General features: G+C 47.1%; 1 protein-coding gene across 1 annotated transcript in view; it reads right to left on the reverse strand.

The window, feature by feature from the left end:
- Positions 1-26,303, reverse strand: part of LOC141100933 (uncharacterized) — a 516,918-nt gene that overhangs the window by 47,909 nt on the left and 442,706 nt on the right. The window contains exons 88-97 of the mRNA XM_073589707.1: positions 23,840-23,995; positions 23,514-23,723; positions 23,274-23,419; positions 22,805-22,990; positions 19,436-19,547; positions 19,180-19,347; positions 15,993-16,109; positions 15,454-15,578; positions 11,250-11,460; positions 9,766-9,951 (exon numbers count right to left, since the gene is read on the reverse strand). Of these exons, the coding sequence (XP_073445808.1) occupies positions 9,766-9,951; positions 11,250-11,460; positions 15,454-15,578; positions 15,993-16,109; positions 19,180-19,347; positions 19,436-19,547; positions 22,805-22,990; positions 23,274-23,419; positions 23,514-23,723; positions 23,840-23,995 (1,617 nt within the window). The remainder of the gene's footprint in view (positions 1-9,765; positions 9,952-11,249; positions 11,461-15,453; positions 15,579-15,992; positions 16,110-19,179; positions 19,348-19,435; positions 19,548-22,804; positions 22,991-23,273; positions 23,420-23,513; positions 23,724-23,839; positions 23,996-26,303) is intronic.

The raw sequence follows: 26,303 nt of genomic DNA on the forward strand, positions 1-26,303 counted from the left end.
ACACATGCCCCTGAGAGAGAATGTGTGCGCCAAAGTGGATTTAAAAGAAGCCCAGTCAGCCAAACTAGCTCTTAAAGGGCCAACGCGCCAAAGTGATTGTTAAAGGGCCAGCGCACCCAAATGAGTCTTAAAGGGCCGACACACCAAATCGGAGACTGAGCCACCCCGGCCTCCAAATCGGACAATGAGCCACCCCGGCCTCCAAATCAGAGGCTGATCCACCCCGGCCTCCAAATCAGAGCCTGATCCACCCCGGCCTCCAAATCGGAGGATGATCGACCCAGGCCTCCAAATCAGAGGCTGAGCCACCCCGGCCTCCAAATCGGAGGCTGAGTCACCCCGGCCTCCAAATAGGAGGCTGAGCCACCCCGGCCTCCAAATCGGAGGCTGAGCCACCCCGGCCTCCAAATAGGAGGCTGAGCCACCCCGGCCTCCAAATCGGAGGCTGATCCACCCCGGCCTCCAAATCGGAGGCTGAGCCACCCCGGCCTCCAAATCGGAGGCTGAGCCACCCCGGCCTCCAAATCGGAGGCTGAGCCACCCCGGCCTCCAAATCGGAGGCTGAGCCACCCCGGCCTCCAAATCGGAGGCTGAGCCACCCCGGCCTCCAAATCGGAAGTTCATCGACCCCGGCCTCCAAATCAGAGGCTCTTTGACCTCGGCCTCCAAATCGGAGGCTGAGACACCCCAGCCTCCAAATAGGAGTCTGAGCCACCCTGGCCTCCAAATCGGAGGCTGATCGACCCCGGCCTCCAAATTAGAGGCTGAGCCACCCCGGCCTCCAAATCGGAGGCTGATCCACCCCGGCCTCCAAATCGGAGGCTGAGCCACCCCGGCCTCCAAATCGGAGGCTGAGCCACCCCGGCCTCCAAATCGGAGGCTCATCGACCCCGGCCTCCAAATCGGAAGTTCATCGACCCCGGCCTCCAAATCAGAGGCTCTTTGACCTCGGCCTCCAAATCGGAAGCTCAACGACCCCGGCCTCCAAATCGGAGGCTGAGCGACCCCAGCCTCCAAATCTTACCCAGAGTGGCCCCGCCCACCAAATCGGACCCTGTGGGGCCCCGCCCACCAAATCGGACCCTGAGAGGCCCCGCCCACCAAATCGGACCCTGAGGGGACCCAACCACAAAATCGGACCCTGAGGGGCCCCAACCACAAAATCAGGCCCTGAGGGGCCCCACCCACAAAATCAGACCATGAGGCCAAAGTGGCCCCTGAGAGGCACCCACAGTTAAATCGTATCCTGAGTTGAAAGTCTTGCAGGGGAAGCAGGCAAGTCTCTCTTAAAGGGGCAGCCCGGGCACCATTTCAAACCACTATCTGTACTTCCTTCAGGAAATACACATCTAGTTATTAAGTTGATTTCCGCAATTAATGCGGCCCGAACCGCTACACGCACAGACGCCGTTGAGGTGTCGTTTCGAAGCCAGCGTCCACGAGAGGTGTGCTAAGTATTTTTCGTGTCGATCGGATTTGTAGTTTTTGCGCAATTTGCGTTTGAAAATTTTTTTTCCCGTCATTGGAATGCACTGTCTCCTATGCTTTTCAATGGGTAATGGCAAAACGTGCCCTGAGGCGATTGAAATGGCAGTTGAGCTCATTGATATGCGCAGGCAGACCCAGTTACTATGCCAACGCCTACGAACGTCACATGACATCCCAAGGACAGAGATTCTGCCACATAATATCAGCTCTTAAAGTGAAACCCACAGCACAAATGCAAATCTAGCTTCATCACATGACACATGCCCCTGAGAGAGAATGTGCGACAAAGTGGATTTAGAAACCCAGTGAGCCACCCTGGCTCTTAAAGGGCCGACGTGCCACAGTGATTCTTAAAGGGCCAGCGCACCGAAATGAGTCTTAAAGGGCCGGCGCGCCAAATCGAAAGCTGAGTGACCCCGGCCTCCAAATCGGAGGCTGAACCACCCCGGCCTCCAAATCGGAGGTTGAGCCACCCTGGCCTCCAAATCGGACCCAGTGTGGCCCCGCTCAAAAAATCAGACCCAGAGTAGCACAGCCCACCAAATCGGATCCTGAGGGGCCCCGCCCACCAAATCAGACTCCGAGTGGCCCCGCCCACCAAATCGGACCCTGAAGGGCCCCGTCCACCAAATCGGACCCTGAGGAGCCCCGCCCACCAAATCAGACCCTGAGAAGCCCCGCCCACCAAATCGGACCCAGAGTGACCCCGCCCACCAAATCGAACCCTGAAGGGCCCCGCCGATCAAATCGGACCCAGAGTGGCCCCGCCTACCAAATCGGACCCTGAGGGGCCCCGCCCATCAAATCGGACCCTGAGGGGCCCCGCCCACCAAATCGGAACCTGTGGGGCCCCGCACATCAAATCGGAACCTGAGGAGCCCCGCCCACCAAATCGGACCCAGATTGACCCCGCCCACCAAATCGGACCCCGAGGAGCCCCGCCCACCAAATCAGACCCTGAGGGGCCCAGCTCACCAAATCGGACCCAGAGTGGCCCCGCCCACCAAATTGGACCCAGAGTGGCCCCGCCCACCAAATCAGACCCAGAGTGGCCCCGCCCACCAAATTGTACCCTGAGGGGCCCAACCCACAAAATTGGACCCTAAGGGGCCCCACCCACAAAATTGGACCCTGAGGGGCCCCGACCACAAAATTGGACCCTGAGGGGCCCCGACCACAAAATTGGACCCTGAGGGGCCCCACCCACAAAATCGGACCCTGAGGGGATCCGGCCACAACATCAGACCCTGAGTGGCCCCACTCACAAAATCGGACCCTGAGGGGCCCTACCCACAAAATCGGACCCTGAGAGGCCCTACCCACAAAATCGGACCCTGACGGGCCCCGGCCGCAATATCGGACCATGACGGGCCCCGGCCACAAAATCGGACCCTGAGGGACCCCACCTACAAAATTGAACCCTGAGGGGCCCCAACCACAAAATCGGATCCTGAGGGGCCCCACCCACAAAATCGGACCCTGAGGGGCCCCACCCACAAAATTGGACCCTCAGGGGCCCCGGCCACAAAATCGGACCCTGAGGGACCCCGGCCACAAAATCAGATCCTGAGGGGCCCCAACCACAAAATCGGACCCTGAGAGGCCCCAACCACAAAATCGGACCCTGAGGGGCCCCGCCCACCAAATTAGACCCTGAGGGGCCCCACCCACAAAATCAGACCCTGAGGGGCCCCAGCCACAAAATCGGACTCTGAGGGGCCCCAGCCACAAAATCAGACCCTGAGGGGCCCCAACCACCAAATCAGACCCTGAGGGGCCCCGTCCACCAAATCGGACCCTGAGGAGCCCCACCCACCAAATCAGACCCTGAGAAGCCCCGAACACCAAATCGGACCCAGAGTGACCCCGCCCACCAAATCGGACCCTGAAGGGCCCCGCCCATCAAATCGGACCCAAAGTGGCCCCGCCCATCAAATCGGACCCTGAGGGGCCCCGCCCACCAAATCGGAACCTGAGGAGCCCCACCCACCAAATCGGACCCAGATTGACCCCGCCCACCAAATCGGACCCTGAAGGGCCCCGCCCACCAAATCGGACCCAGAGGGTCCCCGCCCACCAAATCGGACCCTGAAGGGCCCCGCCCACCAAATCGGACCCAGAAAGGCCCCGCCCACCAAATCGGACCCAGGGGGGCCCCGCCCACCAAAATGGACCCAGGGGGCTCCACTCACAAAATCGGACCATGAGGGGCCCCGCCCACCAAATCGGACCATGAGGGGCACCGCCCACTAAATCGGACCCAGAGTGGCCCCGCCCACCAAAATGGACCCAGGGGGCTCCACTCACAAAATCGGACCCTGAGGGGCCCTACCCACAAAATCGGACCCTGAGGGGCCCCAACCACAAAATCAGACCCTGATGGGCCCCGGCCACAAAATCGGACCCTGAGGGGCCCCGGCCACAAAATCGGACCCTGAGGGACCCCACCTACAAAATTGAACCCTGAGGGGCCCCAACCACAAAATCGGATCCTGAGGGGCCCCACCCACAAAATCGGACCCTGAGGGGCCCCACCCACAAAATTGGACCCTCAGGGCCCCGGCCACAAAATCGGACCCTGAGGAACCCCGGCCACAAAATCAGATCCTGAGGGGCCCCACCCACAAAATCGGACTCTGAGGGGCCCCACCCACAAAATCGGACCCTGAGGGGCCCCACCCACAAATCCAGACCCTGAGGGGACCCGGCCACAAAATCGGACCCTGAGGGGCCCTGCCCACCAAATCGGACCCTGAGGGGCCCCGCTGACCAAATTGAACTCTGAGGGGCCCCGCCCACCAAATCGGACCCAGAGTGGCCCGCCTACCAAATCATACCTAGAGTGGCCCCGCTCACCAAATAGGACCCGGAGGGGCCTCACCTACCAAATCGGACTCTGAGGGGCCCCACCCACCAAATCAGACCCTGAGGGGCCCCGCTCACCAAATCGGACCCTGAGGGGCCCCGCTCACCAAATCGGACCCTGAGGGGCCCCACCCACCAAATCGGACCCTGAGGGGCCCCGGCCACAAAATTGGACCCTGAGGGGCCCCACCCACAAAATTGGACCCTGAGGGGCCCCGGCCACAAGATTGGACCCTGAGGGGCCCCACCCACCAAATCGGACCCTGAGGGGCCCCACCCACAAAATCGGGCCCCGAGGGCCCCACCCACAAAATCGGACCCTGAGGCCAAAGTGGCCCCTGAGAGGCACCCACAGTTAAAACGGATCCTGAGTTGAAAGTCTTGCAGGTGCAGCAGGCAAGTCTCTCTTAAAGGGGCAGCCTGGGCAGCATTTCAAACCACTATCTGTACTTCCTTCAGGAAATACACATCTAGTATTAATGTTGTAATCCGAAAGTTGCTAACTCATTCTTATTATTCAGTTGATTTCCGCAATTAATTCGGCCCGAACCGCTACATGCACAGACTCCGTTGAGGTGTCGTTTCGAAGCCAGCGTCCACGAGCAGTGTGCTAAGTAATTTTCGTTTCGATCGGATTTGTAGTTTTTGTGCAATTTGCGTTAGAAAATTTATTTTCCAGTCATTGGAAAGTATTGTCTCAATGCTTTTCAATGGGGAAATTTTGCCATAGAGAAAACATGCCCTGAGGCGATTCAAATGGCAGATAAGCTGATTGATATGCGTAGGCAGACCCAGTTACTATGCCAACGCCTATGAACTTTACATGACGCCCCCAGGACACAATTTCTGGCAGATAATATCAGCTCTTAAAGCGAAACCCACAGCACAAATGCAAATCTAGCTTCATCACATGACGCATGCCCCTGAGAGAGAATGTACGCCAAAGTGGACTTAGAAGCCCAGTGTGCCAAACCAGCTCTTAAACGGCCGACGCGCCTAAGTGATTCTTAAAGGGCCGGCGCACCAAAATGAGCCTTAAAGGGCTGGAGCGCCAAATCGAAAGCTGAGTGACCCCAGGCTCCAAATCGGAGGCTGATCCACCCTGGCCTACAAATCGGAGACTGAGCCACCCTGGCCTCCAAATCGAACCCAGCGTGGCCCCACCCACCAAATCGGATCCTGAGAGGCCCCGCCCACCAAATCAGACCCAGAATGGCCCTGCCCACAAAATCGGACCCTGAAAGTCCCCGCCCACCAAATTAGACCCAGAGTGGCCCCGCCCACCAAATCGGATCCTGAGGGGCCCCGCCCACTAAATCAGACCCTGAGGGGACCCGCCCACCAAATTGGACCCAGAGTGGCCCCGCCCACCAAATCAGACCCTGAGGGGCCCCGCCCACCAAATCGGGCCCTGAGGGGTCCCAACCACAAAATCAGATGCTGAGGGGCCACACCCCACACCAAATCAGACCCTGAGGGGCCCCAACCACAAAATCGAACCCAGAGTGGCCCAGCTCACCAAATCGGACCCTGAGGGGCCACACCCACAAAATCTGACCCTGAGGGGCCCCACCCACCATATTGGACCCTGAGGGGCCCCGCCCACCAAATCAGACCCAGATTTGCCCCGCCCACCAAATCGGACCCTGATGGGCCCTGCTCACCAAATCAGACCCTGAGAGGCCCAACCCACCAATTCGTACCCTGAGGGACCCCGCCCACCTATTGGACTCTGAGAGATCCCGCCCACCAAATCAGACCCTGAGGGGCCCCGCTCACCAAATCGGACCCTGAGGGGCCCCGCTCACCAAATCGGACCCTGAGGGGACCCGCTCACCAAAGCGGACCCTGAGGGGCCCCGCTCACCAAATCGGACCCTGAGCGGCCCCGCCCACCAAATCGGATTCTGAAAGGCCCCAACCACAAAATCGGACCCTGAGAGGCCCCGCCCACCAAATCGGACCCTGAGGGGCCCCACCTACCAAATCAGACCCTGAGGGACCCCGCCAACCAAATCGGACCCTGAGGGGCCCGGCTCACCAAATCGGACCCTGAGGGGCCCCGCCCACCAAATCGGATTCTGAAAGGCCCCAACCACAAAATCGGACCCTGAGGGTCCCCGCCCACCAAATGGGACCCTGAGGGGCCCTGCCCACCAAATGGGACCCTGAGGGGCCCGCCCACCAAATCAAACCCTGAGGGATCCACTCACCAAATCGGACCCCGAGGGGTCCCACCCACCAAATCAGACCCTGAGGGGCCCCGCCCACCAAATTGGACCATGAGGGGCCCCACCAACCAAATCGGGCCCTGAGGGGCCCCGCCACAAAATTGGACCCAGAGTGACGCTGCCCAACAAATCGGATTCTGAGGGACCCCACCCACCAAATTGGACCCTGAAGGGCCCCGCCCACCAAATTAGACCCAGAGTGGCCCCGCCCACCAAATCGGACCCTTAGGGGCCTCGCCCACCAAATCGGACCCTGAGGGGCCTCGCTCACCAAATCGGACCCTAAGGGGCCCCACCCACCAATTTGGATTCTGAGTGGCCCTGCCCACCAAATCGGACCCTGAGGGGCTGATCGGATTCTGAAGGGCCCCAACCACAAAGTTGGACCCTGAGGAGCCCCACCCACCAAATCGAACCCTGAGGGTCCCCGCCCACCAAATCGGACCCTGAGGGCCCCCCACCAAACTGGACCCAGAGTGGCCCCGCCCACCAAATTGGACCCAGAGTGGCCCCGCCCACCAAATCGGACCCTGAGGGGCCCCGGCCACAAAATTGGACCCTGAGGGGCCCCGGCCACAAAATCGGACCCTGAGGGGCCCCACTCAAATAATCGGACCCTGAGGGGTTCCGGCCACAAAATCAGACCCTGAGGGGCCCCGCCCACCAAATCGGACCCTGAGGGACCCCGCCCACCAATGCTTCTCAATGTGAAATGGCAAAACGTGCCCTGAGGCGACTGAAATGGCAGTTAAGCTCATTGATATGCGCAGGCACACCCAGTTACTATGCCAACGCCTACGAACGTCACATGACGCCCCAAGGACAGAGCTTCTGCCACATAATATCAGCTCTTAAAGCGAAACCCACAGCACAAATGCAAATCTAGCTTCATCACATGACACATGCCCCTGAGAGAGAATGTCTGCCAAAGTTGATTTAGAAGAAGCCCAGTGAGCCAAACTAGCTCTTAAAGGGCCAACGCGCCAAAGTGATTGTTAAAGGGCCGGCGCACCGAAATGAGTCTTAAAGGGCCGACACGCTAAATCGAAGGCTGAGCCACCCCAGGCTACAAATCGGAGGCTGAGCCACTCCGGCCTCCAAATCAGAGGCTGATCGACCCCGGCCTCCAAATCGGAGGCTGATCGACCCCGGCCTCCAAATCGGAGGCTGATCGACACCGGCCTCCAAATCGGAGGCTGATCGACCCCGGCCTCCAAATCGGAGGCTGATCGACCCCGGCCTCCAAATCGGAGGCTGAGCCACAGCGGCCTCCAAATCGGAGGCTGAGCCACCGCGGCCTCCAAATCGGAGGCTGATCGACCCCGGCCTCCAATTCGGAGGCTGATCGACCCCGGCCTCCAATTCGGAGGCTGATCGACCCCGGCCTCCAATTCGGAGGCTGAGCCACCCCGGCCTCCAATTCGGAGGCTGAGCCACCCCGGCCTCCAATTCGGAGGCTGAGCCACCCCGGCCTCCAATTCGGAGGCTGAGCCACCCCGGCCTCCAATTCGGAGGCTGAGCCACCCCGGCCTCCAATTCGGAGGCTGAGCCACCCCGGCCTCCAAATCGGAGGCTGAGCCACCCCGGCCTCCAAATCGGAGGCTGAGCCACCCCGGCCTCCAAATCGGAGGCTGAGCCACCCCGGCCTCCAAATCGGAGGCTGAGCCACCCCGGCCTCCAAATCGGAGGCTGAGCCACCCCGGCCTCCAAATCGGAGGCTGAGCCACCCCGGCCTCCAAATCGGAGGCTGAGCCACCCCGGCCTCCAAATCGGAGGCTGAGCCACCCCGGCCTCCAAATCGGAGGCTGAGCCACCCCGGCCTCCAAATCGGAGGCTGAGCCAAACCGTCCTCCAAATCAGAAGCTGATCGACCCTGGGGTCCAAATCGGAGGCTGAGCGACCCCGGCCTCCAAATCGGGGGCTGAGCCACCCCGGCCTCCAAATCGGAGGCTCAACGACCCCGGCCTCCAAATCGGAGGCTCAATGACCCCGGCCTCCAAATCAGAAGCTCATCGACCCCGGCCTCCAAATCGGAAGCTCATCGACCCCTGCCTCCAAATCGGAGACTGAGCGACCCTAGCCTCCAAATCTTACCCAGAGAGGCCCTGCCCACCAAATCGGACCCTGTGGGGCCCCGCCCACTAAATCGGACCCAGAATGGCCCCACCCACCAAATTGAACCCTGAGAGGTCCCGCCCACCAAATTGGACCCAGAGTGGTCCCGCCCACCAAATCGGACCCAGAGTGGTCCCGCCCACCAAATCGGACCCTGAGGGGCCCCACCCACAAAATCGGACCCTGAGGGGCCCCACCCACAAAATCGGAACCTGAGGGGCCCCACCCACAAAATCGGACCCTGAGGGGCCACACCCACAAAATCGGACCCTGAGGGGCCACACCCACAAAATCGGAGCCTGAGGGATCCCCACCAACAATTCAAGCCCTGAGGAGCCCAGGCCAAGGAATCAGATCCTGAGGCACCCCACCCACCAAATCAGACCCTGAGGCCAAAGTGGCCCCTGAGAGGCACTCAGTTAAAACGGATCCTGAGTTGAAAGTCTTGCAGGGGCAGCAGGCAAGTCTCTCTTAAAGGGGCAGCCCAGGCACCATTTCAAACCACTATCTGTACTTCCTTCAGGAAATACACATCTAGTTATGTATGTGATGTAATACAAGTATATTAATAATCCAATTTTTTCAAGTTTTTTTTAGATCATGTGGTCCCGTAGAGAACCAGAGCCGCGCTGGAAACCGGGGAAGAAAGCGATCAGAAAGGATTTTAATTTACATACACTACATTACGCACAAAATTAGGAGGGTTTACTGAGACGTCTTTAAAGGGGTATTCCCATCTCCAAGATCCTATCCCAATATGTAGTAGATGTAATAATATTATTATTAGCAATTACATCCAATTAGAAATGTAGTATAGTTCTTCTGATTCGCTATGTCATTGTATGGGTGTTTGTAACCATGGATACCTAGGTTACTGCAATGCCTGCACATGGGATAAGCAATATAACAAATCAGAAGAACTATGCTACATTTATAATTGGAGATATATGCCAATATTATTATTATTATTACACCTACTACATATTGGGATAGGAAGTTGGAGATGGGAATACCCCTTTAAGGTTAAATATAAGTATCTTTACGGCACTACTGAGTTTATTCTTTACCATTGGAGTGTCCACAACAGTTTTTACAGTGTAATGAAGCAGTGATGTTGGTAGATCTTCTCTTGCTTGAGCAGAAAGCCAAAGTCTGAAGTTTTTCTCAGGGTTCTTCTTAGATTTTAGAATTTCTCCAAGTGACATCATTAGTTTGGGAGAATTATGGATGTTCTCCATTAGCATCCAACATCCCTATATATTAAATAAATAGATTTTAGATTACTTAAAACAGTGAGAAATGTTACTCACTTCACTCTGCACTGGAAGGTCTATGGAACTTACAATAAAGAAATATTTGATTTGAACTTAAAATTTCTGTTTGATGTCATAGTGTGTGCAATGAAATAATTTTTATTTATTGATAATGCCTGTTAAGTTTAAGGAAAGGGAATTTATTGGCAAGAATCAACATAATCTTTCTGGATAATTTAGAATAAGAACATTGGGGCAAATCTATTATTGTATTTATGCTTAGTTTGACATCTTGTTCCGTTCCAACACAATATCTATGTAGCCCCCTGCACCCACTTATTTTTGAGATACACACAAACGCATGTCTTAAAAAACCGCCAATGTGTGACTTATTTATTAAAATTCTTTATACACTGTTCTGCTAGGACAGTATAGGAAAACCATACCCTATTCAACCAGAAATCATTCTATACCAATAGGGAACCAGAATAAACAAGAAATATCCTTGAAATAGTTTCCTACGAACAAAGTGCATTTTAATGAATAGATCATAGACTAATAATAAGTTTCACAATTGGATGTGTTACAAAAAATGTTTCTATGCTGAGATAATCTTATAACTGTGCCCCTGCTGTGTACTTTCTTATTTGTAGTGGCTGACCATGCAGAACGGTTTCAGTTCATGGTTTACACATACCACAGCTCCTGACCAGGGGAGGAAGCATAAATCACTTATGATAATTGAGAATACATACAGACACAAGGCAGAATGGGCTTCAAGCTGCTGCCTTCTAAGGTGACATATTTCCCTGACTGTTTCATCACAGGAGTGAGTGTCTCTGCCATGTTTCTTGCCCTCTAAGCTCATCATAAATCAAGTAGCTAAGTTCAAGGATGCGAGGAGCTCTTACGTCACTGACATAATTTATGATGAGCTCAAAGGGCAAGAGACATGGCGAAACACTTGCCCCTGTGATAAAGCAGGCAATGAAATTTGTTACTTCAGAATACAGCAGCTGTGAGCCCCTGCTGAATACTAACTTATAAATAGTGAGTTATGCGTTCCCCTGGCCATGAGCTGTAGTATGATCAGATCATATCCCTGTACGGTCAGACACAGCCATTACACAGTACACAGCAGCAGCACATTTATAAGATTATCTCAGCACAGGAACATTTTTAACCCATCTAATTGTGGAACTTATTATTCCAAGCTCTATTAATTAAAATTTCCCAGTTTGTTTGTGGGAAAATCCCTTTAACTTCTAAAATCACTCAGATAAATGATCAATAAATACCTCAGACATTACTTGGGTCAAGACGTCCTTAGTTTTGTCTTCAGAGAATCCAATGGGGAATACAGTGATTTTTTGGTTATTTGCTTCTGCAAAGGATTCAAGTATGGTACGTGGCAACTTACTATCTGTACCATAAAGTAGTAACCCTGGCTCATGTGGTGACATCCATGACAGAGTTGCCTGAAGATCAGTGGCTACATCTGATGTATACCTGTTATTAGGTAATAAAATATGTCTATGATTGTTTCATTTCACAAATGGTCAACACTTAAATTTGAGGGTATTTTTATAGCAATGACCATTATAATGACCGCACAATAACGTAGCATGTACATGGTTTAAACATTAAAGTGATGCTTTGGCAAAACAAGAAAATCCTTCCTGCTTTCTAGTGGTCAGGGCCCCCCTACAAACAGCACAGAATTTTGTGCATTACCAGTTTATTGACAGGCCATATCTAGATTGTGAGCCCCATCGGGGACAGAGCCAATAATGTCTGTAAAGCGCTGTGGAATTACTGGCGCTATATAAATGAGTAAAATAAAATACTCCTTAGAATCAGGCCTAATTAGTGGGTTGCAAAAAGACCTTGCTGGATCCTAATGGTATCCGTAATCGCATGCCATATATACTGGAAACATGGACATGTGAATGAGGCCTTAGGTAAACTTTGAGACGTGGCAAATTTTACACTTTTACTGATAAGGCAGTACTGAATATACTTATCTTTTTATTTACTTAATTGTTTGATGGGAAAGTGAGGGGGGATTAAGGCTAGGTTCACATTAGCATTTGAGTCCACAGCATATCATCCGCATGTGCAAACGCATTAAAAAATGCATGCAAAATGCATGTTTAAGCAGCGCTTTTAATGCGCATCATTTCACGCATGACGGAAAAATGCTGCTTGTGCATGCGTTTGTATGCATTTTTGCATGTGTTTGCGTTGTTTGTGCGCATGCGTTAGATATGACATCAGATAAAAATGGGCGTGTCTCATGGGATTTCTATTTACAGTTTGAAGAACGCATGCGTATCGAACGCATGTCCTTGCACATCAATGTGTTCCCATAGACAGTAATGCTTTTTTTGACGAACTCATCCGCATGCGCATGCCTGTGCATACTTGACAGATTTTTGACGCCTCAAAAAATGCAACATGTTGCGTTTGGCGGACACTGCCGTACACAGTAAAACGACGTATGTGTACGCAAAAGCATGTCCCTGCGTACAACATGTTAAATATACGTACGTTGCGCACACAAACGTTAATGTGAAACCAGCCTAAAATGTTCATTTTTTTATTTTTTGACAATTTTTTTTAACTATTCACTATATTTTTTAGTCTCCATTGGAAGGGTTGCCAACTATCAAGAAATTCTAGGACAGTCAGTACAAATAAGGCACTTTCTGTCCCTGTCCGTAAAAAGTCTTTAAAATATCCGTGAATGTTTTGAAACTGAAGAAACTTGTAGAGATTATTTTGACTGTAATTATCATAATTTTACAGTGAATGCAGCTGTTGTCTTCATATCAGAATTGTGGGCTGTAGACATGGATCACTAATAATTATAATGATTTAATATGGTTTTCCAATGTGTCTGTAAAAATATTGTCTGTCTGTGATTTTTTGGAAAGCTTCCAGAAAAAATAAAAAGTCAAGTTGGCGATCCTTTCCATAGGGGGCATGAACCTGCAATCTCTTGTACTATTATTGCATTGTTTTAGTATTGTAATATATAGTGAAAATCACTGACATATGAATCACATCATGTAGCTGATCTTTACAGTAGATCCATGATAGCAGAGATGGGGACATCCACCAACCTCAGGGCTGCCATGGCAACTCATTGCCCCAGTGCGATCGCTTATGGACAATTACCGTAGTCATTAGGCATTAGTTTCTGAGACCTGGGCAGGTCACTTAGTGAACCGTCAGATATCCTTGATAAAGACCAGAAAGGCCGAAATGTTGGGATTTTTTTATACACTAGTCAGTTCAATAAAAACCCGCTTTCAAGAATTCCTAATTCTGTACTGAAGGTTTCTTCTACCGGATGGACAATTAGTACCTGACCAGACGCCCAACCAATATTGCGCCATAGAAATTTACAGAAGCCACAGGGATTGTTGGTTGGTTTTCCATAGACCCTCAAAGAGCAAAACATACTTCGTACTATATTGTTAGATCACACAATTACATCAGAGCTAGATGGATGTGCTAGCTGTATAACACAGTTGGCACCTGTCCTGCCCAAAGCAGACTCAGCTCCTGAGCCCGCTCCATACAGCCGCACCTGCTCCATGATGTAATGGTATGTCATGGAGCTGGAATGGGTCTATACTGGTGGTAGATTCCCTTCACTTCTAGCAGATTTATTTCAGATATTTCTGCGACACTCCTAATCCACTAAATAGGGTTTACAGAAATCAATGTTCATGTTCAATTCATTGAGGAAACACTTAGCTAACCTAAATGAATTCAAGTCTCCAGGTCCAGATGAATTACACCCCAGAGTACTGAAGGAGATAGCAGAAGAAATTTTTGAACCCCTCTCCATAATCTTTGAAAATTCTTGGAGAACAGGAGAAGTCCCAGAAGACTGGAGAAGAGCAAATGTTGTTCCTATCTTCAAAAAGGGGAAGAAGGTGGACCCAGGCAACTATAGGCCAGTGAGTCTGACTTCTATACCAGGAAAGATCTTTGCACAAATAATTAAACAACATGTATGTCAGTACCTGGATAAGAATGAAGTGATTAAACAGAGTCAGCATGGGTTTGTAACTAATAAGTCATGTCAGACTAACTTAATTTCCTTCTATGACGGAATCACTGATTGGGTGGATCAAGGAAATGCTGTAGATATAGTATATCTTGACTTCAGCAAAGCATTTGATAAAGTATCTCATACAATCCTTATTGAAAAAATACTAAGTATGGAATGGACAAGGCAACTGTTAGGTGGATTCATAACTGGCTTAGTGATCGGACCCAAAGAGTGGTCGTAAATGGCTGCACATCCAGTTGGAAGAATGTCTCAAGTGGGGTACCACGGGGCTCTGTCCTGGGCCCTGTATTGTTCAACATCTTTATCAACGATTTAGATGAAGGAATTGAGGGTAAACTGATTAAATTTGCTGATGACACAAGGCTAGGAGGGATAGCTTTACTAGAGAAGAGAGAGAGAGGATTCAAAAAGATATAAATAAACTGGAGAAGTGGGCAGCAACTAACAGAATGGTTTTTAACAGGGAAAAATGCAAAGTACTACATCTGTGCAATAAAAATGAAAAAAGCATATACAGAATGGGAGGAATAGGGCTAAGCAACAGCACATGTGAAAAAGACTTGGGTATACTAATAGATCACAGACTGAATATGAGTCAACAGTGTGATGCAGCAGCAAAAAAGGCAAACGCAATTCTAAGATGCATTAACAGAAGCATACAGTCTAAATCACGTGAAGTCATTATTTCCCTCTACTCCTCTTTGGTCAGACCTCATCTGGAATATTGTGTCCAGTTTTGGGCACCACATTTTAAAAAAGACATCAACAAACTGGAGCAAGTTCAGAAAAGATTGACCAGAATGGTGACCGGTCTGCAAACCCTGTCCTATGAGGAAAGGTTGCAGGATTTGGGAATGTTTAGTTTGTAAAAGAGAAGACTGAGAGGAGACTTAATAGCTGTCTAGAAATATCTAAAGGGCTGTCACATTGTAGAAGGATCAACTTTATTCTCATTTGCACAAGGAAAGACTAGAAGCAATGGGATGAAACTGAATGGGAGGAGACACAGATTAGATATTAGAAAAAACTTTTTGACAGTTAGAGTGATCAATGAGTGGAACAGGCTGCCACCAGAAGTGGTGAGTTCTCCTTCAATGGAAGTCTTCAAACAGAGGCTGGACAGACATCTGACTGGGATGATTTAGCGAATCCTGCTTTGAGCAGGGGGTTGGACCAGATGGCCCAGGAAGGTCCCTTCCAACTCTACGATTCTATGATTCTATGATTCTATGTTACGGAAAGAGAAAAAAATATCACTTGTATGGAATTTTAGTTGCAGAAATTTCTGCCGCATGTGCGTATTAGCTCATATTTCAGGTTTGCAAAAGGCAAATCACAGGATACAGATACAAATAGATCATTACCGTGATGCATTTTGTATATTATTATCCATCGGAATCTCATACATTACATACGTTTTCCCTAGTGCAGCACTGATATAGTTAGAGGCGGATGGTAATATTCTGTCCTTGCGTACAGCTCGCAAAACCATGAATTTTTGAAGTGGACTTAGTGCCTCAATTCCTTCAGGCCATTTGACCTGAAAATAGCATACAAAACATTAGTAACATGAATATATGTATGACTTGGATATATTACTTAAATCTATAACTGTAATTCTGTGATGTCAGTGTAAACTAAAGACTACAAATACTGTATTAGCTTGTAAACCAATACAAAGCCAACTAACAGAGAGAACAATGACACAAGACATGGGCTCCATGGTTGTCCTCCCTTGGACCACTTTTGGTACGTACTAACCCCAAAAATGTTTTTACAGATCGGAAATGTAAAAGTATCTCCCTGGAGCAAAATATTATTTTGGTAAAATATTTTACCCAGCAATAGACTTTAAATGTCTGGCAAATGTTATTTAATAATATCTATCGAGTGTTTACATGAATAATTATTTTTTGGAGAACTAAAACTAGTGACGTTGTGACAAATGATTTACCTTTGAAGGATTTTCTGGCTGTTCGCTTTCACAAAATGTTTTCCAAGTTAGGTCTTTAACATCTTTGCACATTCGATCAAAGAGGTCTCCAAACCAGTCAAAGCACGTGGCAAGAGCCTTTATTAAATATAATACACATTACAAAAAAACCCAAAACTTTCTCTCATAAATGTATCAGACCGGCTTTATAACAAATCCTGTATAACATCAACAAGGTGATCACATGCTTATTTTTTTTATTAATGACTAAGTGAGTCTTGCTTTTCTCATAGTCTATATAGGAAAAACCTGGCATGTTTTATAGTGATTTATAGTTATTTTTCCAGTCCGTCATAAAGTGTGACTGGAAGGGTTTCAAGAACAGAGACCATCCTAATCCAAGAACAAAGACTGCCTGTTCACTCTCCATGTATATTAATGGAAGATAATTGCTATGTATTACCATACAAATAATAATTACCCACATCAGTGCTTTTTATGTGTGGGTGGGCAACGGAGGGGATGGTACTAAAATAACCACAACTATATCATAGATAATTCCTTATCAAATATTGCTTGGCATCCAGTAAGTCCAGAGCACTTAAAGGAGTACTCGGTTAAACTTTTTTCTTTTTAACAAAATTTGTCTATATTTGTATATACCGTAGTGTGAGTGTGTTAATATACTCGCCTTCCATCGTCTTCTCCAGTTTCCAACACCGTTCCACTCCTCTTTCCAGTGATGGCACTGATCTTCGGATTCTCACGCTCACTATATGCTCTATGAGTGAGCCGGGAGTCTTTTTTTTTTTAGAATGTAAACCTTTGGGGCCTCGTTCTGATGCTCCACAGACTTACATTGCAAGAGCTACTTTGGCGTTATGCCGAGTGAAGTGTTAGGGTGCTTTCACATTGCGTTCTTTGTCCCCATTGGAGCGTACGTGTAAGGACTGTGTACCTGTTTTGTCTGCTCTTGCCCTTAGTTCGGTTGGATTCTGCCCTTAACCAAAATGGAGCTGCTGGCTTCACGGGGGCCATCTTGTTTCCTGTCTGATACTTCTGGTTTCCTGTCTGCTGTGTATATAAAGGAACTCTGCACATTGTACCTTGCTTGTGTATCTTACTTGCTGCCAAGCTGGACGGACCTGCAACCTGCTTGCTTCTTTTAATCTTCGGGATACCCCGCCTGCTTTGGAGCTACGTACCACGGAAGGACTCTGTTGTTCTACACCCACTCTGCACTCACCTCTGCTATGGTCTGCTTACCTTTAGGAGCCGGCCCAGGCTCTGGGCACTGGGCCCCGGACCCTGCATTGCTGGACTGGTATGTACTACTTTGAGACTGTCTTATTTGCCTGCTTATCTGTAGAGTCACAGTTTGCATCTCATCTGAAGTTCATATCTCTGCAATATATACATCTTGAACTGTCATATACCGTGTCTGTCTTCTTTTCTGACCCACGTCATCGGACTCCATAGAACTTTAGCATAAACTTATAACAGTACGTCCGAAATCTCCCAGTCTACTACGTCTGACTGTCTGCCACCTGTAGGCGTACACTTCCGAAAATGATACACGTCATAGTACAAATTCACTCTACAGTCACAATTACAGTCTGTGGCCCCCGCCGGTGCATATGTCTGGACCCCAGTTTGTGGGGTAATTTGGACGTATGTCCCGACGGGGATACAGAACGCAGTGTGAATGCACCCTTACCTAGATAGTCTGAAGAGCAGTGATGTCACTAAGAAGAGAAGGACGGCACTTGACACTGGAGAGAGCAGCAGGTGAGTAAATGAACACAAATTACACTACATACACAGAATTAGTAAAATAACCTTTAATGGAATCGCTCCTTTAAGCGATTCGCTGAAAAGGACAACATTCCAAAAACCATCAGAGAAAAAAAAGCGTCCATACTTACCAATAAGTGGTTACAATATCAATATACAACAGGATGCATCAGGCACCGATGGTGAAAATGAAGGCAGCACAGGTGCAAAATACTGAGCAAACAACCTCTGCCTTTTACCCCGGGGGCCTCCTGAATGCAGCCCGCATACTTGTAAATATGTTGATTTTTCTATGGTGTCCTTGCATGGAAAAATGTGAAAAATGAGGATGAATGAACTCATGGAGATCAACATCCAAAACTGTGGAGACACCATCACATGTTTCTCAACGCAGTGATTCTAGAGCAATGCCCCCATCCCTTATGGGAAATATGTAAAAAATATGCAAAACACAAGCTGCGGAGACACCATCACATGTTTCTCAACGCAAGCAATGACTAGCCAGGTCTTTCCCCGGGAAGGAACAACCACGGGAAGGGCAGTCTCCAATGAAGGAAACCACCTATGCCAAAACATGGTATCCATCCACAGACAGCTGTTTCGGGGTATTGCCCCTCATCAGTGTGGAGTAGGAAACTTGCCAGTAGCAGCAATGCCTAGTTGAAGACTGTGAAAAATGAGGATGAATGAACTCATGGAGATCAACATCCAACACTGCGGAGACACCATCACATGTTTCTCAACCACCTATGCCAAAACAGTCTTCTACTAGGCATTGCTCCTGCTGGCCAGTTTCCTACTCCACACTGATGAGGGGCAACAGCTGTCTGTGGATGGATACCATGTTTTGGCATAGGTGGTTTCCTTCATTGGAGACTGCCCTTCCCGGTGTTGTTCCTTCCCGGGGAAAGACCTGGCTAGTCATTGCTTGCATTGAGAAACATGTGATGGTTGTCTCCGCTGCTTGTGTTCTGCATATTCTTGCATGGAAAACTGGCACCAACACTCGCCTTACCATAGAAAAGCTGAGGACATTCTTCCAAGGAGCAGGGACCTTGCGTGCCAGTAAAAACAAAAAAATATTGCAGAATGTGAGAAAGGAATAAAAACTGTAAAAAAACTGGGTTGTTCCTCTGCGCTTCAACGGGACCACAATCATCCTGTTTCAGGACCCATTGAAGCACGAAACGGCCGTCGTCCTTACTGAGATGCATTCTCAACCTGCTGCCATGTTTTAAAATTCATGAATAAAGGAAGATTTTAAGGGATGGAGAGTGCAAGTTTTTTCCTTTCTCACATTCCTGGAAAACAAATGCAATTCTAAGGAAGTATTAATAAATAGGAACAATTTCTTTAATACGTCCACACAAGTTTTATTATCTGCTTTCTGCAAAAAGTAACAATGTTTTTTTACCTGCACATTTTTAAACTGCTCTTCACTCATCCAGTCAAATGGATTTTTTTCTTGCTGCCGCGACTCCAACATTTTACTGTTTCTTCCCTGTAGTACTGTGACACACAGTACTGGAGAAATGATGAATTCTCTCTCACCGGGGCTTAATCGTCCTAGTGAGTCTTGCACCTTGTATAAGAATATACAGTTTGTTAACAAGATTATTTGTCACTTGAATATAAAATAATAATACACTTTACTATTAAGTGACCCTCACCTCAAATGCTAGAAGTAAGGCATAAACCAGTCTGTCCTTGTCCAGCAAGGACCTTGATATGAATGAGAAAATGTTACTGGTTACACTGGCCACTATTCCTTTAAGTGAATACCTAAAATAAAAGGCAGAACAAAATGAGTATCTAAGCACAGTAATATTTTTGAGACAGAATAATCCTATAGTACAGTGGGTATGGAAAGTATTCAGACTCTTTTAAATTGTTCATACATTGATTCATTGCAGCCATTTGGTAGATTCAAAAACGTTCAATTTTTTTTCTAATTAATGTACACTTTGCACCCCATCTTGACTGAAAAAAACAGAAATGTAGAAATTTTAGCAAATTTATATAAAAAAACCCCTGAAATATCACATGGTCATAAGTATTCAGACCCTTTGCTCAGACACTCATATTTATGTCACATGCTGTCCATTTCCTTGTGATCCTCCTTGAGATGGTTCTACTCCTTCATTGGAGTCCAGTTGTGTTTAATTAAACTGATAGATCTTGATTTGTAAAGGCACACACCTGTCTATATAAGACCTCACAGTGAATGTCAGACCAAATGAGAATAATGAGATCAAAGGAACAGGCCAAGGAGCTCAGAGACAGAATTGTGGCAAGGCACAGATCTGGCCAAGGTTACCAAAGAATTTCTGCTGTACTCAAGGTTCCTAAGAGTACAGTGGCCTCCATAATCCTTAAATGGAAGAAGTTTGGGACCACCCAAAGTCTTTCTAGACCTGGCCGTCCAGCCAAATTGAGCAATCATAGGAGAGGACCCTTGGTGAGAGAGGTAAAGGTGAACCCCAAGATCACTGTGGCTGAGCTCCACAAATGCAGTAGGGAGATGGGAGAAAGTTACACAAAGTCAACTATCACTGCAGCCCTCAACCAGTCGGGCCTTTATGGCTGAGTGGCCCAACAGAAGCCTCTCCTCAGTGCAAGACATGAAATCCTGCATAGAGTTTGCTAAAAAAAACACATGAAGGACTCCCAGACTATGACAAATAAGATTCTCTGGTCTGATGAGATGAGGATAGAATTATCATCAAAAAGTTCTAAGTGGTATGTGTGGAGAGAACCAGGCACTGCTCATCACTTACCCAATACAATCCCAACAGTGAAACATGGTGGTGGCAGCATCATACTATGGGGATGTTATTCAGCTGCAGGGACAGGACACCTGCTTGCAATTGAAGGAAACATGAATGTGGCCAAGAACAGAGATATCCTGGATGAAAACCTCTTCCAGAGTGCTCTGGACCTCAAACTTGGCCAAAAGTTCACCTTTCAACAAGACAATGAGCCTAAGCACACAGCTAAAATAACAAAGGAGTGGCTTCAGAACAACTCTGTGACCGTTCTTCACTGACACAGCCACAGCCCTGACCTATACCCAATTGACGATCTCTGGAGAGACCTAAAAATGGCTGTCCACCAACGTTCACCATTCAACCAGAAGGAACTGGAGAGGATTTGCAAGGAAGAATGGCAGAGGATACCCAAATCCAGGTTTGAAAAACTTGTTGCATCATTCCCAAGAAGACTCATGGCTGTACTAGCTCAAAAGGGTGCTTCTACTCAATACTGAGCAAAGGGTCTGAATACTTATGGCCATGTGATATTTCAGTTTTTCTTTTTTCATAAATTCGCCTAAATTTCTACATTTCTGTTTTTCTACAGTCAAGATGGGGTGCAGAGTGTACTTTAATGAGAAAATAAAATCAACTGTTTTGAATTTACCAAATGGCTGAAAGGAAACAAAGAGTGAGAAATTTAAAGGGGTCTGAATACTTTTCGTACCCACTGTATATATTTAATCAGTGTTTTTGGAAATGATTTGGCTATACAGCATTTCCTCTATTTCATGCAGCTCAATAAGACATGAGCGTCTGACAGCTCGGACTCAATGCAAAAGATCAGATCATTTTGGTGTCAGGTAAATTTGGAATGAAATGAAGAGATATTAAAGGGGTTGTCCACTACTAGGACAACCCATCTTGATCAATATGTTTGACCCCTATAAAATAATAAAGCCTAAACTCCCCTCCCATGCCAGTGCCGTTCCAGCGGTGTTGGCAGTCGTTTTCCCGGGGCTCCCGTGCTGTTGTTGTGACACGTGATGCTGGCACCCAATCAGCATCGGCATCACTATCCCAGTCTTAGGACAAATCGAACATGAAGAGGACTTCCTCTACCTGCTCGATTTGACAGAAAGAGGGGACAGTGATGCCAGCGCTGATTGGGCACCAGTGTAATGAGTCACAACAACAGCACGGGAGCCCCGGGAAAATGAGTGCTGACACCGCAGGAACGGTGCTGGCATGGGAGGTGAGTATAAACTTTATTATTTATGGGGACTAAGCGAGGAGTATGTAAAGAAGTTGTCCAGTTAGTGGACAACTTCTTTAAATGAACTTGTAGAAAAAGAATTGCATTAATGACCATATTTCGCTTGTCTTTGAGGTTAAACAAGTGACTCTTCATCCATGTTTCCACTCTTTTTAGGTTCAATCTTCTGTATATATTAATTTTTGATATATCTTTAGAATGGCTAAAGAGGAGTTTGTCTTATAGAGCATCTCATGTCCTACACAGATCAAGACTTAAAAGGACTGGCCAATTTATTATTATTATTATTATTACTTCCCAAATCTGCAGGACCAGCTTCATAAGTTACATAGAACCTGTCAGTACGATTTTTTAATGTTAAGTAAAGGCATGGCCGCAATGGTGCTGAAATATTGAATAAATTGAAACCTTTGGTGAAGAAATCTCCTTTGTTGTTCTTCTTTAATCAATATTTGAAGTTTTCTGCTAATTAGATTTCTGGGCACAGGGGTGGGACTGTACAATGGCTCTTCTCCCTGTCTGTGATTCCTCAGTCGCTTGGCCAGCCTCTGGTCTGTGAATGAGACAAGTCTCTGCTGGACATTCAAAGACCGTAGGCAGGCGGAGAAGTCAGGGAATCACAGATCGGGAAGAGAAGACCCAGTGTACAGTCCCGCCCCTGTGCACTGAAATCTAATTATCAGAAAACTTCAACTGGTGATTAAAGAAGAACAATGAAGTGGATTTCTTCACCCAAGGTATCAATGTTTTTTCTTTACTCCTTTGTTCAGAACAGTATTTTCCATAAACGGCACAGCATTAAGATCCTAAACATGGCTGCTAATTGGAGAGGCATATCTGCTGACATACAATCAGCAGCCCCTGTTAAAAAAAATTATGCACATGGATATTTCCCCTAGCCAATAAATCTTGGGCCTCCTAGGTGTTTAATTATCGAGTGAGGTTGCGTTTGTCTTGAGTTTGCCTATAACACTGTACACAATTCTACAATTTTTCATATTCTAGAAGCTCACCTTTCTGAATGCGCTACAGATGCATCAAAGAGTTGAAGGAGCTGTTTATAACTGGTGTTATACATTTTGTTAAGTTGCTGAAGCATTCTAGAAGTGTCAAACATCACAGCACCACGCACAGCGATCTCACGAAAATCTCCCCTGGCAAGTAACATGCTGTTTTCTGCGGCAACCGTCTTCATGTACCTTTTCAGAAAAAATGGTTAAGATAAATTCAGTGCCATTACTCCAAGTCAAGACCAAAGGGCAAGATACTTCTTGGCTTCTTCTAGCAAATCACCCTTCTCATTTTGCATTGTATAAAGACCCATAGTACTTTATGTTAAACCCTTTGGCACAGAGATTCATGTGGTTATACATATATACACATACATAAATAAATCTATGTACTGTATATGTATAGAGCAGGGGAGTAGATACCTAACGCTACTAAATAGCATACTTATGGTTACGGAATTGCTGAACATACATTTCTGAGGCTTCTTCATGCTGCAGTGTAAAATCTCCCAATTTCTTAGTTACAGATAAGCTGTGCAAGAGTGACTCATGACTTTGAAGAGTTACTATTACTTTTTCCTCCAAAGTTGACCGTATTATCATATTGGCCAAGCCCTCCTGATAAAAGATGAGAAGTTGAGAAGATTAGTTAGTGTTTATTTCATCATTTTATTTTTCGGAACAAACCATGAAAGGTAACAGAACAGATGACCTGTTTCAGTTGTACATGTTCTTCTTTTAGTCTAGGCTTTTCTAGCGAAACAAATCTGTCTAACAGCTGCTCCACGAGTCCTTCTCTGTCTTGGTAGAAGTAGAGAGTGGTGCAGAAAGAGGCTACTTCTGGAGGCACGTCTTCTGGCATCTTGGTTGTATGTAGGTAAATGCGGAAAGAAGGGTGGCATTCAACTTCATGTTCTCCCACCTGTAAAGGAGAAAGGGGACCAATATAGTTACACTGGTCACTATACTTTTTTTTCACTTTATCATTATTACATAACATTACTTGGCATTTAAAGATGCCATCATGCTTGCACATACCATCATTTTAAATGGCACATGATGCTGAAAAAATTCTCTTTTGGAGCGCAGAATCTGCTTAAAGCGAGCATCACAAGATAGATCTTGCATTTCACAATATGTCAACAGAAGTGAATGTCCAATTGTCAGGCACGTATCCATCTCAGAAAGTAGTGCCTGCAAATGATTAAATTACCTTGGGTAAGTGAAATTCAGCTAAAAACACATGGCAGAACTGTTCAATACAACACTTTAAAAATCAAAGAGTATCCGTTGTGGGTTTTTTTAGTTTTGTTTTTTTTTTATAAATCAACACTACACAAAAGAAAAGAAGTTAAAATAAGCATAATCGTAATATATCTTATGAGAGAAATCTGCTTCTTTTTCCTCCAGGACTGATCATTAATTCTCAAAATTCTTAGTTCATAGATAACATCTGTTTTCAGTGAATACTGATTTTTACTGTGATAGGAAATGAGAGTTAGTGCTCACAAGGTTCTATGAAGAACTTGCATTGGAAAGTTTCTCCCTACATACTCCTCTTTACCTCTCCATATAACTTTTAAAGCACCAACTGTCATCTCCCATCTCATGAATGGGAAAGTTTGTCTTTATTGATCCCCCATGAACTGAAAGTGATAGCTCAATCCAGGGCGAGAAAAAAACTGATTTCACTCATAAGGCTGTGTGCACACGCTGCGGATTAGGTGCGGATTCATCCGCGCGGATTTTGTAAAATCCGCAGGTGAAACCGCAGGTCAAAATACCTGCGGTTTTACCTGCGGATTGCTCTGCGGTTTTGCCCTGCGGTTTTTCATCTCCTCAATGGAGGAGATGGCAAACCACAGGGGAATCCGCAGAAAGAATTGACATGTCAATTCTTTCTGCGGATTGAAAACCGCAGATAATCCGCGCGGAAAATTCCGCACCGTCTGCATTGCGGTTTTTGATTCCCATAGGGAATCATGGTACTGTACACCGCAGCAAAAACTGCTGCGGGTCCGCAGCGGCCAAAACCGCTGCGGAACCGCAGCAAAATCCGCAGCGTGTGCACACAGCCTCAGACACAGCAAGTGAAATAAGTATATTGCCCCAGTTTTCTAAGCAAATATATTTGTAAAGGTGCTATTGACATGGAATTTTCATCAGATGTTGGCAATAACTCATCCAATCCACACAGGCAAAGAAATCAAATCATAGGTGTCTATAAATTAAGTTATGTGTAAGGATGAGTGAATGTGCTCTGTGATACTCGAGTATCACTCCAGTATCTGGGTGCTTGGATCTTGTTCTGCACTCTGATATAGGGCAGTCTGTTTGTGTTATGTGCTCTGAATAAAGCAATATGTTTGTATTATTGCTGGGTTAATTATAGCACCATTTAGTGGTGGCTGAATTTATAGCTACGTCCTAAGTAGCATTTAAAGCCTGTGACTTTAACAGAAGCAATGCACTGTGGGATTGAAGCAATGCTTTGTGGTAACGAAGCAGTGTATTCTGGGAGGAGGGGACTCCATTTTCCTTTTGTGGATCTCATAGGATGCACATGTTATTTTGTCCTCCTGTGCAACCTTTGTTTTTTCTGCAACTTCTCTACTTGAGTCACTACCCGGCTAAAGCATATCTGGTAAGAGTCAGTGTTTTCTTGCAATGCAGTGATTCAGAGAGGTGTTATTTACTGTCTAGCAGCCAAGAGATGTCATTAACCCTTTAGTTGCCAGTTCTCAGTAAATGTAATAATAAACTAATGTATTCCTATGTAATGTTTGCATCACAATGTACACTTCCTGTGATTGTGTTAGCTGTGATAATTTGCCCAATACTTATGCATGTTATTTGTATTCCTTGTAGTTTTACCGAGCAAGTTCTATACTCTTCACAAATAAACAAGTTACACTACAGAGAACAGTCTTATTATTTTGGAAGACAGAGCTGTGGTTTATACTGTATGCTGGATTGCACATCGTGTCAGCGTGCCTGAAGGCAGAATAGATGTGCTCGGCGAGCATTAGCTGGTGCTTGGTTCCAAACTTGAATACTCATCCCGCATATTTGGCGTCTATTACACAGCCAATAAGCATGCACGGATTGCCCGCGAGTCACGGTAATGCTGTAGCCATCTTGGTAGTGGCATAACTGTAACTGGCTGGCTATATGACATCATCAGGCATTATAAAAGGAGAGGTGCAGCCAAGCTCATCCCACTGATGCCATTACACAGCTCTGTGACAGTTATTGGAGGAAGAGAGTGCTTTTCTAGGCCTGTGTGTGCACAGCATAACAAATCTCAGATTGTAAGCTTGCGAGCAGGGCCCTCATTCCTCTTGGTATCTGTTATGATCTATGTGATTATTGTTATGCTGTAATGTATATTGTCTGTACAAGTCCCCTCTGAAATGTAAAGTGCTGCGGAATATGTCGGCGCTATAGAAATAAAATGTATTATTATTATTAAATCACAGGTCTGTAGTGTTGATACTGGTCC

Source organism: Dendrobates tinctorius, unplaced genomic scaffold, assembly GCF_039654945.1.
Source record: "Dendrobates tinctorius isolate UK_male_01 unplaced genomic scaffold, ASM3965494v1 ptg000111l, whole genome shotgun sequence".
Classification (NCBI taxonomy): Eukaryota; Metazoa; Chordata; class Amphibia; order Anura; family Dendrobatidae; genus Dendrobates; species Dendrobates tinctorius.